The 17,672-nt window shown below is 47.0% G+C and overlaps 9 protein-coding genes and 1 non-coding gene across 10 annotated transcripts; 4 read left to right on the forward strand and 6 right to left on the reverse strand.

The window, feature by feature from the left end:
• Window positions 1–127: 127 nt before the first annotated feature.
• Window positions 128–1,088, reverse strand: FOBCDRAFT_11214 (uncharacterized protein). Its single transcript, XM_031192448.3, has one exon. The coding sequence runs from the start codon at window positions 992–994 to the stop codon at window positions 602–604; it is 393 nt and encodes a 130-aa protein (XP_031031294.2). The 5' UTR covers window positions 995–1,088; the 3' UTR covers window positions 128–601.
• Window positions 1,089–2,903: 1,815 nt separating this feature from the next.
• FOBCDRAFT_281293 (uncharacterized protein) lies at window positions 2,904–3,285 on the reverse strand (the record flags this gene model as incomplete). Its single annotated transcript, XM_031192449.2, has 3 exons — window positions 2,904–2,941; window positions 2,997–3,101; window positions 3,159–3,285. The coding sequence occupies 3 exons, from the start codon at window positions 3,283–3,285 to the stop codon at window positions 2,904–2,906; spliced, it is 270 nt and encodes an 89-aa protein (XP_031031295.2).
• Window positions 3,286–4,327: 1,042 nt separating this feature from the next.
• FOBCDRAFT_245113 (major facilitator superfamily domain-containing protein) lies at window positions 4,328–7,556 on the reverse strand (the record flags this gene model as incomplete). Its single annotated transcript, XM_059610658.1, has 10 exons — window positions 4,328–4,450; window positions 4,566–4,958; window positions 4,999–5,100; window positions 5,227–5,286; window positions 5,316–5,361; window positions 5,391–5,447; window positions 5,871–6,278; window positions 6,362–7,201; window positions 7,289–7,383; window positions 7,482–7,556. The coding sequence occupies 10 exons, from the start codon at window positions 7,554–7,556 to the stop codon at window positions 4,328–4,330; spliced, it is 2,199 nt and encodes a 732-aa protein (XP_059468057.1).
• Window positions 7,557–8,302: 746 nt separating this feature from the next.
• Window positions 8,303–9,431, reverse strand: FOBCDRAFT_233502 (RTA1 like protein-domain-containing protein). Its single transcript, XM_031192457.3, has 2 exons — window positions 9,157–9,431; window positions 8,303–9,098 (listed from the first exon to the last, which is right to left on the reverse strand). The coding sequence occupies exons 1-2, from the start codon at window positions 9,326–9,328 to the stop codon at window positions 8,404–8,406; spliced, it is 867 nt and encodes a 288-aa protein (XP_031031303.3). The 5' UTR covers window positions 9,329–9,431; the 3' UTR covers window positions 8,303–8,403.
• Window positions 9,432–10,082: 651 nt separating this feature from the next.
• On the forward strand, window positions 10,083–11,671 carry FOBCDRAFT_233505 (uncharacterized protein). The gene is made up of 2 exons (XM_054707514.2): window positions 10,083–10,327; window positions 10,386–11,671. Exons 1-2 carry the CDS (start codon window positions 10,217–10,219, stop codon window positions 11,586–11,588), a joined length of 1,314 nt encoding a protein of 437 aa, XP_054563489.1. The 5' UTR covers window positions 10,083–10,216; the 3' UTR covers window positions 11,589–11,671.
• On the reverse strand, window positions 11,672–12,919 carry FOBCDRAFT_265391 (RTA1 like protein-domain-containing protein). Its single transcript, XM_059611352.1, has 3 exons — window positions 12,575–12,919; window positions 12,267–12,515; window positions 11,672–12,214 (listed from the first exon to the last, which is right to left on the reverse strand). Exons 1-3 carry the CDS (start codon window positions 12,753–12,755, stop codon window positions 11,781–11,783), a joined length of 864 nt encoding a protein of 287 aa, XP_059468058.1. The 5' UTR covers window positions 12,756–12,919; the 3' UTR covers window positions 11,672–11,780.
• A 1,274-nt stretch (window positions 12,920–14,193) lies between these two features.
• FOBCDRAFT_208347 (uncharacterized protein) lies at window positions 14,194–14,781 on the forward strand (the record flags this gene model as incomplete). The annotated part of the gene is made up of 1 exon (XM_031192460.3): window positions 14,194–14,781. One exon carries the CDS (start codon window positions 14,194–14,196, stop codon window positions 14,779–14,781), a length of 588 nt encoding a protein of 195 aa, XP_031031306.3.
• Window positions 14,782–14,882: 101 nt separating this feature from the next.
• Window positions 14,883–15,932, reverse strand: FOBCDRAFT_286283 (S-adenosyl-L-methionine-dependent methyltransferase; the record flags this gene model as incomplete). Its single annotated transcript, XM_054707515.2, has 5 exons — window positions 15,681–15,932; window positions 15,527–15,631; window positions 15,142–15,484; window positions 14,966–15,091; window positions 14,883–14,917 (listed from the first exon to the last, which is right to left on the reverse strand). The coding sequence occupies exons 1-5, from the start codon at window positions 15,870–15,872 to the stop codon at window positions 14,883–14,885; spliced, it is 801 nt and encodes a 266-aa protein (XP_054563490.1). The 5' UTR covers window positions 15,873–15,932.
• Window positions 15,933–16,131: 199 nt separating this feature from the next.
• On the forward strand, window positions 16,132–16,993 carry FOBCDRAFT_233515 (uncharacterized protein). Its single transcript, XM_031192464.3, has one exon. It carries the CDS (start codon window positions 16,214–16,216, stop codon window positions 16,856–16,858), a length of 645 nt encoding a protein of 214 aa, XP_031031310.2. The 5' UTR covers window positions 16,132–16,213; the 3' UTR covers window positions 16,859–16,993.
• On the forward strand, window positions 16,971–17,056 carry FOBCDRAFT_t249. The gene has a single exon. It is a non-coding gene; the product is annotated as a tRNA-Tyr (tRNA).
• The last annotated feature ends 616 nt before the right edge of the window (window positions 17,057–17,672 follow it).

A 17,672-nucleotide genomic window follows, 5' to 3' on the forward strand; every position in this document is an offset into this window, starting at 1 on the left:
CACTAGGTCTCAGAGAAGATGACAGTCAAAGTACGCTGGCTTCTACGCAGGTAATCATGTAAGAAAAAAAAAAGAAAAATTGTTTACTTAAGTCATTTCAGCGGTGGTATATTTTTTGCTCAATTATTATGAATCATCTCAGCATATTTTGCAGTTGTATTCACCCAAATAATCATTGACCGTGTCGCCCTCGGCACTTAGTGTTGACGTATGTTGGTAATCGAACAAGGTTTAATTACGATCAAGCAATGCCACCTAAAAGCACCACCGTCCAAAGCCTATTTGTGCCCCTAACCCATCATCCCGCCTGGTTCCGAGCTTCTGGTTCACTTTCAACCCCAGATTCGGTATGCTGAGTTGGCTTTTATCCACCATGTCGCATCGAAGTGCCGCTGACGAAGCGTCTAGCCGGCGCAGAGTTCAAATGGCTAACGGCTTCATCTAACGGCAGCAGTTTATCTCAAACCTTCCCCTTTCTACGATCTTTTGATGTTGGGATGCCGAATCGGAATGTCGACGAGTCGTTTAACCTTCCGTATAAGTAAATGAGTGTAACCCGAGAACAGAGACTCAGCACATATCCTCCCTCAAAATCCCAGAATTAGTTTTTGCAAAGGTATACCACCCAGCCCAGATATCCAATTCCTGTACCAAGATGGAGAGTAACTGGAAGTGGTCTCTTTGTTTCTCCAACCGCAAGAACAGTTAGAAGATCGCCAAATTTCATGAAGCTCATGACAGCCATGACGGTAGCGATCGCAATATGGTTGTACTGGAACTGGAGTGCGAGGATAAAAATGCCGAAAGATATATCCCTAGCTGCCAGCATGTATATCGGCGCGAAGCTGGCGGGATCATCTGAGGATCTCATGTCTGGAATGCCTTTGAGTTGGTATTGGCTTCGTGGGTTACAGAGGGCGAGTACTCCACCAGCGAGGCTGGTGAGGCCCATGGAGAAAATACAGAACTCGACGAATAAGACGAAGAAAGCCATGGTTCTGGATGATTTCTGGTTTGCGAAGTTGATGCGAATGCTCTGCTGAATGACGTTGTTTTGTGATATCTACTATGACAGGGAATGAGTTGTGTTGGACGTGTTTATGAATTCTTCGTTTGGAGGATTCGTTCCGTTTTATCCGCTGAGTGGAGTGATGAGCCTCGAGGCTGAGTCCAAAGGATCACTCCGCCACCGTTTGGAAACAAAAACAATGTTGAGAAACTGGATTGAAACTGATATAAGGCGGACTACAAGCCAATTGACTTGTTTTATCTTTAATATTACTTGTATCCGACCAAAAAGTCGTCCAGATGGATAGGCAATTTTCCAACAAGTTTTCGACCGACATCTCCATAGTGTTGGATGCAACTTACAGGGCTGACTGCCTAGCCGAAGAGTCCACAAGGCACAGCCCAGTGGACCTGTACCCTGTAAATACCCTACGCCCGGTCAATTGGTGCAACATCAGATGATCGCAAGTACCTAAGGTAACGGACAAACGACAAAGAAATAACCTTAGTGTGCAAAGAAAAGCCTACTATTTAGGAAAGCTTTTGTTACAGGTTTTTGTTTCTCAAGCTAGGAGGCAAGGATGTGAAAACTTTTGCGAATTTATTAAGGCAACCGTTGTACACTGGACGTAAGCTCGAAGAAGACGGCTGAATAACTTGAGCTATCGCTGTCACTCAATTTTAATGACCCACGATGCGTTGTATACTCCATCATAGGGCGCAATTGATATCTTTTGTTGCTATTCAACCACCTCGTGTCGGGAGTCGTCACCGAGTCGTTACTCAGCCATATTGTTCCCAAAGAAGAAGCAGATTAAAAAAGAAACAGAGTTGGCAACGAGGCAACCCAGATTGCAGTACTAAGTCTTGCGGTTGATAGCTATTGATAAAAGCTACATCGTTATTGATTATGCTCCTCTAGTTATGTCTACTTGGTGTAAGATAGAATCGATTGCGGTCAGTTATCTCGAGCACCTGAGAATTCACTTGCCATTTAGCAAGGAGGACTTTGATGATCTGAACAAGCAAGATTCAAGACGTCCTTTCAAGATACCGAGACCAATAACTCAAAAGGATATACGCTTCCGGATTGCTATGTAGGCGGTAGCAATTCCGAGACCCCAGACTATGGACTAATGACAATCTTCTATGTAGCCATCGGTCATTAGTGGGTAAACGTATGGATGTCCCACTAGGTCGATGAACAAAATATCCCGCAACGTAGTATGGTCCACGGATAAGATATCATCATCGAATTCTCTCGGTCCAGAGCCCTTCGGATTGGTCTGGTAATTATTTACTTCTCTCGTCCGTTGTTGTCAAGTCAGGGGTTGACATGCAGGCCAAGGAACGGCCCGGCCGGGGTGGCGTTACTCACTCTTTATCCGGGCTTGGCATAAGATCGGGATTCCGTGTTATCCACTTACAATGCACTTTTCGAACAGAATTTAAAGATCCACCTCAAGAGCTTCATGGATATGCTTGCGGGCTTTGGCTAGTAGTGGCATCGGGCGTGCTGGTTTCGGAAATGCTCACCCGTTGTTTGAATTGTCTCTGGTCTCATAGACCAAAGGAGGTAGCTGTACGTATATGGGCAAATAGTCCTCATGGCATCTTCTTACTGCATCTAGTAGCGATATGTGTGATAAAAATGGTATGTCTCTTAGCGAGAATTGTAGGACTGTGAATAATAATCAACTTACGATAACTTGGAAGAAATGTTACCGTAAACAGTTGTCACGATGTTAGATTTATGTCATCAAGTGGATTAGAGAGCAAGGAATACTCTCGTATCTTCAGTATCAATTTAGATATCACTACATTACGGAGCCTCGAACCGATTACGTCAAGAAGCCAATTCTCCAAATCCAGTGAAGCTGTTCATCAAACATGACTTAGGCGCAGTAGTACATATACTGATCCTCCCGGCAAACTGATTTACATGTTAGACTCGAAGTCCTCATGCTTTACCTGATATAGAGACTTACCTCCAGACCCAATTCTTCCGTTACCATCCAACCAGTACTTGCAGGGTTGGCCGATAGGAACGCGGGTCTCTGTGTTTCTGTATGTGCAAGCTTCCATAGTAGCCTCTGTTGGGTGTATCGGTAAGAAGGGGCTTCATGTTAGAGAATGAGTCAAAAACCTACTGGCAAATCCAGAGTTGGTAACATCATAGATCTTATTATTGGCGATCCATTCTCCGTTTCCGGCTTGGGCCCAGGCGTTTGTGCCAATGGCAAGGGAGAAAAGGGTGATGAGGGCAGATATTTGCATATTGGTGATCAGGAAGAGATGGAAAGATGGGAGGCTATTGAAATAAGAATGATGTTTCGCTGGAGTTTGGAGGCTCTGTCGAGGTATTTATAGGTTTCTGCCTCTTGCAACGTAACCTGCCTTACAGCAACCTTTCGGTATCAGTCTGACTTCTTACATAACTCAGTCACTGAAAATACATGGATCACTCACCAGCTAGTCCCAATAACGGAGGAGCATCGCGACTTGGAGAAAAGAAACTCTGCGAACTCGAGCCGTTATTCGAACGGAAGCATGAGCGAAATTTGCATATGCAGTTGGAATCCTTCGGCCAACCTTGGCATCTTAATGATAAAGGTCCAGGCCGGCTTGGCTCAAGACAGGGGTCGCGCGTCAGAGAACCGAAGCAGGACAGAGTATCCACTATGGAATCGCAACGTAACAGCCGACAAGACCATTTGTTGCACAAGGGGGACCCTCGTCGACGGCGGCCGCCTTGAAGCTGCGATTGAAGATGAGGAGAAAGGAGCCTCTCCTCTTTGGCCTGTGTTTGATGTGATCTGGGCTGACCCGAAAGTCAAGTGGCAAGTGTGCAGGGAACGTACAGCATATGGTATTCACAGAATTAGACCAGGTCACAAAGCATGGGATAGGTAGAGTTTTAAGGCCCTGCAGCCATTTGGAAACGGACTGTATGCTGTCCATTAAATACTCATGCGTCTGTTTCGGTCATGTTCTGAGACAAGAAGCACTACTTGAAAGAACTTCTCATGTTTTACCAACCTATCCAACAAAATGCCCCTTTGTAGCATGACACATAGAAAGGGGGCGAACTTCACAATGATTGCTTCTGTTTATTCAGCCTGCTATGAGAGCATGACTTGTATCAAAATGCTAGGTAGCCTTTAAGCAATGTATTGTAACAAACTTCCCCAGCAAAGATCGAAGGCTGTGCAATAATAATCCGTCTTGTAGCTGCAGTGTACCAAGGACAATAAAAATAGACTTAGTAGCTGAGGTAATCGATGGCAAAGCACCTGATACCACGTCTTACTCGCAATCTCTACCCTTGAAACTGGAACAAGTGCTCCAGATCATCCTCCTTCAAATTCTCTACCGCCATGTTGGCGACGTTATCCCACATCAAGAGCTTGGTTTCATTCGCAAAGAGCTCCTTCTTCTGCTTCTAGACTTGAATCTGCAGGTTGTCCCGTTTCTCAATCGCTTCCCGAGCATCCTTGATCATTTCGAGTCGCGCGACATCCTTGGTCGCATTGGCTTTCCGGATCATGGCACTCGACAGTGTCTGATGCGCACCTGTCATGGCTTTTGTCGCATCCATGTAGGTTTCCAGCTTCTCGGTACGCGCGTTTTTCGGCGTCCTGGTACAGTTCCTCTGCTTTGTTGAGAGCGTTTCGGGAGTTCTGAAAGATCTGTTCGATGTCCTCGAGTTTCATTTCGGTGAACTTCTTGACGTGTTCGCTCTTGCGGCGCTTTGCGTCGCTTGTTACTGAGCCAGATGCGAGGCTTCGCTTCGGAGAGTTGCGCTTCGATCGCGAGGTTGACTTCTCCGACATAGCTGAAGACATGGTGGTTTTCTTGGCGGGATTGGCTCTGTTAGGAATTGTAGACTTTGATGTTTGGGTTGAAGTCTTGGCCTTCGTGAGTCGATTCTGGGGCTGGAGTTCTGTTAGCTAAGAAACCATGAAAGAATAAATTAGCTTGGGAACATACCGTATACCGGGATTGAAAGTGAGTGGCAAAGGTTGGAAGAGGGAGATCGATGGGATAGAGAATGGTCAAGGAGAGAAGGATGCGATGCCAATGCGCTAAGGTCTGTGCCATGGAGAGAAGAGATGAAAGAGAGTACGCTTTGAGGGCACAGGAAATCTGCAGGTGGCTCGGATGCTAAAAAGCACAGCTGTGATTCACAAATATTGGATGAATGGACCACTTACTCACCAGAGGAAGCGTCAACGTTTTCTTATGAAAATCTAGTCTTAAGACGGGATGTTGGGGTGTCTATGTTATCATTCATTTGTGATACTAACCATGACATGCATAAGATAACTATGTGAGACCAGAAGGTTCTTCAATCTTATTCGGCAATGGGTTGCAAACGATACTGTTTTGCTTCTATAAAGGAGTAACTTGAAGCATTTACTGTCACCCATAAAGCCAGACTTTGCCATTGGTTAATTGCTGTTTCTTATGTTTAAAGTTGTCACGAATACCAAACGGCCTTTGCTCATATCAATTCATTGCTAAACTCTGTTTCTCAAGATATTTTCTGCTGGTCAGCGAACGAGGGTGTGGTGACCTCTATTGCAAAGTTATAGCATTCTTTGGCCTGCACTTCACGGCCTGTTCTTTGTAGACGTCAGTCACATGCTCCTCGGGGACTGAGAGATCATTTACCTGCATAGCATCTAGTTCCTTTTGTTTCATGGTGAAGCTTGAAGCAGGCTGCTCCATTGCTTGTCATAGCATCAGGAGCTTGCAGCACGAGGGAGGCAATCCTCTATGAGCTTCGGTGCCCATACGGTTCAAATGGGAACGAAGCCGAGACGGCTGCCATCGCAAGGAACAACGCAGCACAGACATACAGCGGGGCAGGCGTGTCGGTGTTAGCTTCACTCGCGACAACAGCTGATACAATTCCCATCACTCGATTGCACGCGACAGCAATAGCACTTCCAGTGGCACGATGAGCACTTGGCAAAACCTCAGGAGTGTAGGCATAAAGAGTGCCGTAGTAGATGTTGATGCAGAAGGCGATCAGGCAAGTGAAAGTGATGTCCTGCACAGATGTCTTCACAGAAGTATAGGCGAAGAAGAAGGCCATGCTGATCAAAGCGCCGATGACCATGGTGTACTTACGGCCGAGCTTGGTGTTGCACATGAAGCCAGCGACGACGGGACCTGGGATACCGCTGATGTTTGTCAGAGCATAGTTGCGCCAGATTTCGAACTTTGAGCGGTTGAAGACTGCGCCTCTGCTTGCCAGATACGAGCTATGATAATGTTAATACTGTTAGAAGCACGAAGCGGGGAGGGGTCTCATGTTTCAAGTGCATGAAGAAAGATGACAACTCACGGAAGGAAGACGTAGAAAAGAGGGTAGGCAAGACCGATCAGTGTCCAAGACAGAAAGATGCTGGCGGTTGAGATAGTCATCTTCTTGGTGCTGAAGAGACCTCGAATATGGATCATTGTCTCGCTTATCGAGAATCGGTTCTTGCTGTGAGCTGAAGTGATAGTTCCGCAGGCAGCAAGATCCTGCAAGGTAAGAGAGCAAGTACGATTGTACTTGGTCGCCAGGTATTGGAATGTCTCGATCACTTCTTCCTCTTTGCCAACACCCAGCAGGTACTTGGGTGTTTCGCGCAGCCTGATAACGGTGACTCGAAGAAGCGATAGAAAGAAGACTAGGGCGCCGCCTGTGAACATGACATATCGCCAGCCCATGTTATTACCTCGTGTACAAGTCTCAACATCAACGCAGTTCCAACGTTCGGGAACCATGAATCCCCAAGCGATGAAACCAGCAATCGCCTGGCCGAAGCCCCACCAACATGCCATGAGAGTTAAAAGCCATTGTTTGTTACTCGGGAGGTACTCCAGAAAAACAGCTGTATCCATGACGAGGTTTCCGCCAGCACCAAAGCTAAGCAACGCGACGAAAAACCCAAGGGATGGCCAGTTGGGCATTCCGCCAGCAATGATGCAGCTGACTGAGCAGAGAAAGAGCGTAATGTTGAAGGCATACTTTCGCCCAATAATGTCGGCACCAAAACCCCAGAAAAGAGCGCCTGTCAACATTCCGACATAAGCTGCAATTGTCATGCCGTTGGCGTAGCCCTTTTCACCAAATTCACGGAAGGCTTGTGTGGCAATGATGGATTGGAAGAGAGTGATCATTGAATCAACAGCGTAACTTCACGAAAGAACCAGTCGGCAGTCAGCGGGTGTTGTAATCTGAAGGGTAATCGAAAGCAGGTCGTGCTTCTCCAAGAGGTCATACCCAAAGCCGTTTAAGAAGAATAACTTTAGGTGATACGGGGTCCAACCAATTTCGTCAATGGCCTGGCTCGAGTCAGTTCCTTCCTGGTTACGAAACTTGGAGATGTCTTTCTCACATCGTTGACGAGTCGCATTTTCTGATTGAAAGCAGGGTCGAGATCTTGCAAGTCAAGAAGATCCTGTTGACTGCCAACCTTGACATCGACAGTCCCATAGTTAGGGCCATTCTGCTCCTCCAAACCATCCTGGCTCTTTTTCACAGAAGACATGATTGAGATTTTCACCGAATGACTGAAAAATTAAGAAGAAGAAGAATAAAAAAGCGCAAGATGATCATGAGAAAAAGAAGTCGCGTGGGCTTTATCTCAGAGACCCGATGATCCTGGACGAATAGAGCATGGTCAGTGTTAATTTACAGGTAACCTTCCGAAAAACCTGCTAATCCATGCCTCTAGCTGCATTGAGACTGTACCAAGATATGATCACGTCCAATGACAGACGAGAGATTAATCACGCGCCGAGGATGCCAATGTTTGTGTGGCCGTCGCCTTTTCAGGAATCGTTACCTGCAGAAAATGTCCATCACGTTTATCGTTGGACGTTTCATCGGAATTTTAATTGCTTTGGGGAGCACGTGGGCGTTGAACAATTTCGGCGAATTGAGCTCACAAATTGACGGCTCCAACACTTGGTTGAAAATGGTGTATCATAATTTTGGTTGTCTCCGATAGCCGATGGCCCGCGGGTAAGCTCAATGGCAATCCCAGGGTCGAAAGAGGGGTTGCAGCAAGATCGACATCTTCTGCAGCTGGGGTTGCGTCAATTGAACTTTCACATATAACACTGATGGACGAAATTGATCGTGATATATTATCAGATAAGACCTCTCCTATGTTAGCGTCAGCCAGGCATTATGCTTCTCTACCACGGCATTCCCAGGAGCTAGGTATCTGAGATCTAACAATGCACTGCCGCCGCTTGTTCGCCATTCAGTCACGGATAGAGAGCACCAGTGTTCTGAGTGTACCAATTAATGATATTCGCTCTATGTAATGGGATAACATAATTCAGACGCTAAAAAAACGAAACCAGTCTATCCGTCGCATGGTTTTGTCCTCACTTCCTGTGTCGGTATTCCTCGGGACTCTCATACGACGACAACTCCCTGTCCTCGATATCTGCCGGCTTGCGCTCCTTCTGCAAATGCTTGACATACCAAATCATGAAAATAAGCATAACCAGGGCCATCAGAATGGCATCAAAGACATATAAGTAGACCTCATGAGAGATCAGGTATCCCTTGTTTCCTTGAAGGTACTCCACCACCCTGAAGATACTTCGGACAAGAATTAGGAAACTCGTGGCATAAAGAACGTAAAGGTATCTCGCCCAGGGTACATCGCCTCGTAGTGACTCAGGTGTCGGAGATTTGAGTAGTCGAGTATGGAAGAGGATTGAGGTGATGACGAAAAAGCCGAAGACGACGATTTGGACGAAGAGACCGGCGATGATGATCTTTTCGCCCAGGTTGTAGAGGTCCAAGGTACCAGCTGACTGGATACCTCCGCCGCCGGCTTGTAGACTGAAGGCGATAACGTCGCCAGTGACGAAAATGCGTGTCACCCACTTGACGGGCACAAGAGATAGATGGGCAGCTCCGACTGTTCGAATCAAGCGTCCGAGGATCATGTAAATCGAGGCGGCGAAGAGTGCGGGAGCGACGAGAATAGGAATGGCTTGTAGCACGAAGCCACCAACTGAGAGCTTGTCAAAGTGACTCCATATTCTTCCAGCATATCCAATAGTCTCGACTGAAGAAACAAACGTTAGTGATGTCGACAGCGTAATCTGGAGAATTGGTAGACCTACAAAAGCCGCCAATGACAAAAGGTGTAAAATAATAAGCGCGAACTCGAATCAATCGCCAAGTGTGTAGCACCGAAAGAACCGCAAAGACAACGGTGCTGACGACTGCTGCTGGCAGAGAAGGATCGTAGCGATAAAGCTTGAAGTCAAAGCCTGCGGTTTCGGTGTCTGCCATGATGAAGAGAAAGGAAAGTAAACGGTTTAGAGATTAAAGACCCAGTGAATGGGGAATCATGCTAGGAAAGGGCACTCTTTAAAACTATATACATAACACAAGCTGGGGACACTAGGCTATGCCGAGCCGCAGTGGGCTTGCACGGAATGCATGAGTAGGGAGGCGCGTAACGGGAACGAAGCTTAACGAGGTCGGAGAATAAACGAGGAGCGGGTTTATCCCTGGTCACTTTTGGCAGGGTTGAGCCTAGATTCAGCGGATCTAACATGAATCTCCGAAGATACAAGGATGAAAGGAAATAACTGTTAATTATTTCTTTGTTGTATATCATATCCGCATCCTGGGGTATTTCACCAATGTCGCATCATATTTTGCTCCTGAGAATGGGAGGGGGGTTTCTTTTTCTTTTTCGTATTACGGCTGAGTTTTCTTCCCACAAAACATGATTCGCGTCAAAGGAGTCAGATCTCCTTTGAAACTTAATTTATGCGATTCATTCCTTGCGCTTCGGCCTCGGGGATGCCATGGCAGAGAAGAAGTGGATTTAATGCGTTCGGTGCTTCCCGGTTGTAACTATTCTTGGCCAAGTCAGTGGAGCGGTTCCACCGTCATCTCCAATCAGCAGAGATTTCAAGAGCCAGGTAGCTCGTTCAAGTCCTTGTCCTCGTTTATGCCTCGTTTAGACCTCGTTTAGATCTCGTTCAGCGCATTGATCTCCAATCCTGGCTCTCTACAGTAATCGTACAGTACCTTCGTTCCATCCGTCGGCAACAGATTTTTCTTTTTTTTCCTTCGTTTACCTACACAAACGATATCCGAAATCTTAAGTCTAACTTGACAATCTCGTTCAGCTGCCAGCCTTGCCTCGCTGTTCTGTTATTGGCCGTCATGGACGCCGAGGTTCATGACGTCGTCACAGTGAGAGGTGGATCGAAGCCCCGAAGGCCACACAAGAAAGCAAGAACAGGCTGTCTCGATTGCAGAAGACGGCGCGTCAAGGTGCGTGGCTTGAATGTGGCGGTACCCATGCCAATCTTGGAACTGATTGATGCCACAGTGCACCGAGGAGAGGCCTGAATGTCGTGCTTGTCGGCGTCGTGGAGTTGAATGTGAATACCCTTCATTTCAAGGGATAGTATTCCCATCACCGTCTACACAGCATGGCGACGAAACGTCTCCCGAGTCAACTTCGTCACAGCCGCCGAAGCAGATTCAGATTCAGAGGATTGCGCCTATTCCAGGTCTGGTCTCAAGTGCATATCAGTCAGTTCTTGGGATACAGCAACACGACAGACCAACCGTCACTTATGGAATGGAGGATATGGCTCTGCTTCACCATTGGACAGTCTCTACTAGTCTTGATGTTTACAAGAACTCGGCTTTATCGGTTATCTGCCAGGTCATATTCCCCAAGATCGCATTTGAACATCCGTTCGTGATGCAAGCTCTCCTAGGCCTGACTGCACTCCACATCGCGTACCTTGAGCCCCAGCAGAGGCTGAGATATACGGCAGAAGCAGCGCATTACCACAGCCAAGGTCTACAGGGCTTCAACGAAGCCATTTCGCAGTCGAATGAGGAGGTGGCCGATGGGTTATTCGTCTGGTCGTCGCTCAACCTTCTGTACGTATTTGCGGCGTCAGGTCGATTGGGAGAGGGGTTCTGGGACGAGTCTAGCTGGGGCGGTCGTAAAGATCGCATCTTGGGGGCAGGATGGGTTCCCATGCTTCGAGGTGTCCAGACTGTACTGATGCCTTATTTCGAAGTCCTAGCGGCGGGTCAGTTGAGAGAGGCCCTGGATATTGGCAATTGGGACGATATGGATCCCGACTTGGTAGAGGATATTGACGACAAGCGCTTCTGTCGCATGAGGGAAATTTGGGAGCATAATCCAGATGCATCAACTTATGAAGAAATCCTACACGTTCTTAGGAGGATCAGGATGTTCATGGCACAGTTCTCAACCATGGAAGCTGAAACTCCTGGGAGTTCGGTATTTAATAGGGCCTGGCAGGGGGCTTTCCTCTTCGTGCCTTTCGCATCAGAGCGGTACTTTGCTCTGTTGCATCAGAGACAACCGCCAGCGCTCATCCTATATGCTTATTACGGTGCCTTGCTGCACTCACTCAATGATTCTTGGTTCATGGAAGGGTGGGGATACGATATTGTAGGGGTGGTCAATGACTTGCTTGGTTCTTATTGGGAACGCTGGATGTCATGGCCACTTGAGGTGGTTGGTTTGGGAACAGAAAACATGTAGAAATATTGAGCTTCTAGTCTGAATATTCCCCTAAGTAATGACCTGATGATATATAAAACTAGCTTTACCGTCCAAATTTGTCTCGTTGTCCTTCGTGATCTATTACAACTCCATTTTGCTTCCCTCTCAATAGGGTTTCTCCTCCGCAAAGATGTCCTACCCCAGATATAAATATCGACTATGCTGTGAAGCTTAGGCAACCTCGGTAAATGCATGCATGCTGTAGCTTTTACCAGCGCCCCTTTCATTCAAGATCTCAGTGATTTCTGATGGATGGAACCAGTTGAACAAGACCATGACAAAAAGCATGAGACAGGCATCAAAGATATACAGGTAGGCCTCGTGTCGGAGCAGGTAACCGTTGAAGCCCTGCAGATACTCGGCGGCCCTGAAGATAGATCGCACCATGATAAGGAAACTTCCAATGTACAGAGCAAGCATGTGCTTCTGCCAAGGGAGACCGCTCGAGGAGCGGGCAGTCGGGTTGGCGCTGATCGCACGGTGAAAGGCGATCGCAATGACAATGAAAACGCCGAAGAAGAGGAGTTGCACGAAGAGACCGCCGATAATAACTTTTGCTCCACCTCTGAGAGCCTCGATGGTACCGGATGCCTGATAACCACCACCTTGATCAATTAATTAGCAACTTGGATGGCTGAACCGATACGAATGACTTACCTCCTGCTTGCAGGATAAATGATAAGACATCTCCAGTAACAAAGACCTTGGTCATCCACTTCTTGGAGATCAAAACACGACCTTCGCCGTCTATCATCAGAACAATTCTGCCAAGCTCCATATAAATCGTTGCAGCATAAAGCGCAGGTGCGACGAGAAGGAGAATGCTTTGCATGATGTAAGGGCCGAGAGTCCAATTGGGACTCTCATTACCAGACTTTGCTCGCGCAGCGTATCCAACAACCTGGACTGCAAAAGGGGAGATGTCAGATTTAGTGGTGGCGCATTGAGGTGACGGATAAACTTACAAAAGCCACCAAGGGTCAGTGGAATGACGAACCAAGATCGTCCTCGAATAAGTTGCCATGAGTGGAGGAGAGTCGTGGCTAGAAAGAGGATGGTGAAAATAACAGCACCGACCACCGTCGGGTCATAATGATAGAGTCTGAACTCCTCCGCTCCATCGTCAGAACGTGTGAACATGTTCATTTTCAAAGACTGGATTTCCGGTTACAAAAATAGGGAAGTAATGATTGAAGTTGTTGAAGTACGTAAAAGAACGGCGTTGAAGGAAAGGGAAAGTGATAAGAATGAAAAGGAACTAGTAAAGTAAAGCTAATGAATGATGGTCTGAATTGAAGTTATGGTCTAGGAAAATGAAAGTCTTTATACTGAGCTTGACACTATAACTGTCAGAGAATTTAAGGGAGAGAAGAGCACTGCCATGCGGGCCAGCCGGGGGACAAATTAAGGGTCTCCATTCACTGATCACCCACTAGACAACGAGCGAGTCTGCCTTACTAGGTTTTATTATTATTAGACTTAAAAGCGCCCTAAAAGAGTAAACGAAGAATTCCTCGACCAACGCATGGTCAAACGGTCGATTGATCCTGAATCATTAGTGCGGTCGGCGGAACTTCGATGTTATGTTTTGACGCGGTCTGTGTCATGCTCGTTTAACCTCGTTTAACTTCGCTCTCCTAAAGATAGCCCGGCCCCCTAAATGTCTCGCAAGCCACTTGAGAACTTTTGCTGCCACTTAGCATGATCGAAATATGGGGTTATGAGATGATCCGTCGGGTCCCTTGATTCGATCTTGATAACAACCCCTTGAAGTCCACTCCATTATATAGCCACACGCCGTCATGCAACAAGAGCTCAGGAATTTAGCGCCGAGGAAATTCACTGCCTCTCGTTCGACGATGGAAAACACTGAGGCGGGATTTCTCAACAGCCCTGCATCCTCTGTGCATACTGAGGGGGCTTCTCCGATTGACACCTCCCAAATTTCAAGGAGACCGACGAGAGTCTCGCATACCAAGTCACGCAAAGGCTGCCAACAATGCAAGAAGAGAAAGGTCAAAGTCAGTATTTGACTTGGCAACCGACACACCATATTCTGACATGGCAGCAGTGCGATGAGCAGCGACCTGCGTGCTTCAATTGCAGTAGATTGCAAGAAGAATGCAAATATTTACCACCACCGCCAAAGAAGACATATGTAATGAGATCAGGCTCTCCCAAGTCAACGATAAGCAGCACTGGTGGTATTAATCTCAGGGATCTTGAGTTATTTCACACATACACGACATCAACGTATTCAACTCTGTCAATATTTCCGGCATTGCAAGACTTTTGGAGGATAACAGTTCCGCGGTTGGCGATACATAATAGCTACTTGATGGGCGAGATACTTGCGCTGGCAGCATTGCACCTTGCTTATCACAGGCCTGATCAGCGGCACGAACATCTTGCAACGGCCCTGACGCTTCATCAGGAATCTTCGCAGCAAGCAATGAGACTGTTGAAAGAGTTGAATCCTCAGAATGCCGATGGCCTGTTCATATTTTCTTCTCTGACTATCGTCATCGGTGATACCTCCCGTATCCTCATTCGGCTCAACTTTGTATACTGACGATGAGCAGCAATGGCTACGCCAAAACGGTCACAGCAAGATGGAATACCAGCAGGCGAGGGCGATTTTGAAGATTGGATCTATCTAATACAAGGAACAGCTGAACTCCGAACGACCTTCGAACAAGAGTGTTCTGAAAGCTGCCTGACAGCATTGTTCTCATTCAGCCGTCAAAGATGGGCGTTACACAATGTATTTCATCCCTCCTACGACCGAAGGGACGAGGTATTATGCCAACTAGAAGAGAGGATAAGAAACAGCGTTCCAGAGGGCGAGAAGTTGAATGTTTTGATCGAGAGGATTGGCAGTTTGCGATCTGCAGCATGTTACACTCCGAGCTGGGAGAGTACTGATTTGTTCTTTTGGCTGTACGGAGCTATCGATGGGTTCTTGCCTCTTGTCAAAGCACGCAATCAAGAGGCTTGGGTGGTGCTGGCTCACTTCTGTCTTATGGTTAAAAGAGCAGAGACACAGTGGTGGTTGAAAGGCTGGGCGGATTGTATGATGAGAAAGATTCACATGCAACTTGATGAAGAGCATAAATCTTGGATTTTGAGACTTTCAGAGGAGATGGGATGGATTCCACCAGCAACTCAATGATGAAGATGACTTTCAATAGTGATAATTTCAACCCGCCAGACGTCTTGTGGACTTTATGGTTATTTTGTGGGGTCTGAAGTTCTGCCTCCTGATCAGGATTTCTACTTCATAGCATATATCTTGAATGATCCTCCGACTCCAATGTCAGCGTTGCATCATATTCAATTGGTCAGATCTTACATACCGACCCATTCATTGAGATCTTGCCCCTTGAGATCAGCTGCCATATTTCCTACAGCAGTGCAACAGCCCCCAGCTGAATTATCAATGTATACATTCAGGTCACTTCTCGTATCAGTGATAAGAATATCTACAGTCGTTCCGGTCAGCTGATGCTCTTTATTATCATAGACTACCCACCATTGAAGCCTGCGTGTTTCAGGTACTCTTGATACTCCGCAACTTGGCTTGCTCCAGCGATGCATCCGACGTAAAGGGCCATGCTGTTTCTAATATCATCGGAAAGTGGCTTCCTCGCCAAGATATCGGATATGGCGACTCGGCCTCCCGGCTTGAGCAGACGATACATTTCGTCAAAGGCTTTTTGTTTCTCATCATGAGGCACCAGATTGACGACACAGTTGGAGATGATGCAATCGGCGATGCTGTCTTCCAAGGCTATGTCGGTGATGCGAGACTCAATAAATTCAACGTTTTCCATCGATCGATCTGCCTTGAGCTTCCTGGCTTTGGCGAGCATGTTCTACGGCATGTCAGAAGTGATGGAAGTTTAATCACTACTTACCTTGTTCATATCAACACCAATGGCCTTACCAGTCAGGCCGATTTTGTTGGCGGAGAGGAATACATCGAGTCCAGCACCGCTTCCCAGGTCGATAACGATCTCGCCCTAAAACTGTCAGCTCTGTGTTTTGCAACACGGTGGAAACGGGACCTACTTCCTTCAGTGAAGCGATCGCCAAAGGCGTGCCGCAGCTTAGTCCCAAGTTAGCATCTTTGGGGATGGAGTCGAGGTCCTCATTCGAATAGCCAAAGGCTTTCGCGACATTGGTGCTATATGTTACATTAGAACCTTTCGCTGCACTGCCGTATCGCTCGCCAACTCGGGTATAAATATCTTGATTATTCATGACAGCCGGTCTTTTGGTTTTTGAAAGGGGAGTCGAGATACTGAGGAAGTGAAACTTCAGTATGAGAGGGTCAAGCCTGCACTTTTAAAGTTGGCCAACACACTCCCAGGTTCCTGCTGAAATTTTAGCGTGCACAGGAAGTTTGATGATTCAGCAGGATTGAACCAATCAGAGATATCAGGGGAGGCAATAATCGTGCCAAAAGAGGAAATTCTTGGACATGTCACAGTTTTTAACCACAAAGAGAAATGAAATGATATGTCACCACAATCATCTGCCAACTCTGCTACTGTTAAGAATCGCCATTTACGGCTTCGATATTTATTCCCTAAGTCAGCATCATGACATCCAAGAGTAACACTCCAGGCGTAACAAAATGGACGCTCAACCCCAACTCCACTCGGGTGCGCGATAATCAACGTCGTCATCGTGCCCGTGTCAAAGCCCGGATTGAGTCTCTTGAGGATCAGTTGAACGCAACACAGCAAGAGCTACGAGCAGCGCATGCGCGCATTGATGAACTCGAGTCTCTTCTTGCTTCGTATCCCCCCATGATCGTCTCGTCTAGACAAGGCGAAAGTGCCGCCGAGCTTGCAGTATCTAATAGTGGCTGCGATGGACCGACGTGCTATCGTCACATCCTTACAACCATCGATCAGCGTTCCAGACAACAGGATTTGGATAAAAATGCTGTCGCGCCATTTTTTGAGATACCGCCAGCCAATGTCCCCGCGTCTGATTTGTTTTCTACGGCTCAGCATTACGATAAGGATGATCAACTACCCCCAGTCGCGGCTGGCGAATCGACAACCCTCTGTCGCTTGGCGTATGAAATCATCGATCAGCATAATATGGCTGGCGTCGAGTCATCTGAGATAGAAAATTGTCTCCGACCGGGCTTCAGGCGCGCAACAAGAATGGGAGAAGGATGCAGGGTTGAGACCACGATTCTGTACGCGTTGATTGATCGCATCAACCCTGTCTAAATGATGTTCGACAGGTGGGGCAACAATGAGAAGAACGGTGAGACTGGGTACTTGTATTAAAGTTTGCGACTCTCTCCGCACCAATAGCTATTCCTCCGGATTCGGAGATCATCCCCGAATAGCTCAGCTGGAAGAGCGTTCGGCTGTAATTGTTAATCTGACACCGAAAGGTCACTTGTTCGATCCAGGTTTCGGGGATTCATTTTTGCACTTTTGATAATGAAATGCTTTGCCAATCACGTTTGGCTGTTCGACTTGACTTTTTGCGTTCTGTTGCTAGGGTGAGCAAAATTCAGAGCACAATGCGTGTGGTGCAAGTAATCGGAGGTGGTTGAGCGATATGTTATAACGATAACATCAGCATATGCGCAACCCGTGCCAAACTGTTAAGTCGCTAATGGTGCATGGCCATGACCGAGTTAGCCAGCTTTGTTTGCGATGAGGGGCAGCTGGACCCACTGTAACCAGTCTTCAGGGTAAGCTTAACTCAAACCTACTCAACAATTATAAAATCTGGATGTTGTGGTGGATGCAGCATTAATAACGTTGTGAGATGAACTGTAACATTAATAACACGTTTTTCTGTTAACTATAATGTTATGGAAAGTCCAAGCGGAAACTCGTGCCCATGCGTCCGTTTTATCTTAGAGGCATCAAGCTTAGCTTGGTTGAGATTGGTACCGAGTGCTGTAAGTGGCAATTCAAGGAAGATTAGGTCCGTCTTAGTGACTCGGGTCCTGTAACCGAAAAGAGGCCAGCCAAAACCTAATGCGAGCTATCTTCCAGGTCGTGTGTAGTGTCATATTCCATCATG

The sequence above is a fragment of the Fusarium oxysporum genome, chromosome XI, assembly GCF_013085055.1.
Source record: "Fusarium oxysporum Fo47 chromosome XI, complete sequence".
NCBI classification, from domain to species: Eukaryota; Fungi; Ascomycota; class Sordariomycetes; order Hypocreales; family Nectriaceae; genus Fusarium; species Fusarium oxysporum.

Coding starts and splice junctions, on each gene's coding strand:
- FOBCDRAFT_11214 (XM_031192448.3), bottom strand. CDS start 994: ATGGCTTTCTTCGTCTTATTCGTCGAGTTCTGTATTTTCTCCATGGGC.
- FOBCDRAFT_233502 (XM_031192457.3), bottom strand. CDS start 9,328: ATGGCAGACACCGAAACCGCAGGCTTTGACTTCAAGCTTTATCGCTAC. Junction 9,099..9,156: donor TTTTGTCATTGGCGGCTTTT/GTAGGTCTACCA, acceptor TTGTTTCTTCAG/TCGAGACTATTGGATATGCT.
- FOBCDRAFT_233505 (XM_054707514.2), top strand. CDS start 10,217: ATGGACGCCGAGGTTCATGACGTCGTCACAGTGAGAGGTGGATCGAAG. Junction 10,328..10,385: donor GCAGAAGACGGCGCGTCAAG/GTGCGTGGCTTG, acceptor TTGATGCCACAG/TGCACCGAGGAGAGGCCTGA.
- FOBCDRAFT_265391 (XM_059611352.1), bottom strand. CDS start 12,755: ATGAACATGTTCACACGTTCTGACGATGGAGCGGAGGAGTTCAGACTC. Junction 12,516..12,574: donor ACTGACCCTTGGTGGCTTTT/GTAAGTTTATCC, acceptor CCCCTTTTGCAG/TCCAGGTTGTTGGATACGCT. Junction 12,215..12,266: donor ATTTATCCTGCAAGCAGGAG/GTAAGTCATTCG, acceptor TAATTGATCAAG/GTGGTGGTTATCAGGCATCC.
- FOBCDRAFT_233515 (XM_031192464.3), top strand. CDS start 16,214: ATGACATCCAAGAGTAACACTCCAGGCGTAACAAAATGGACGCTCAAC.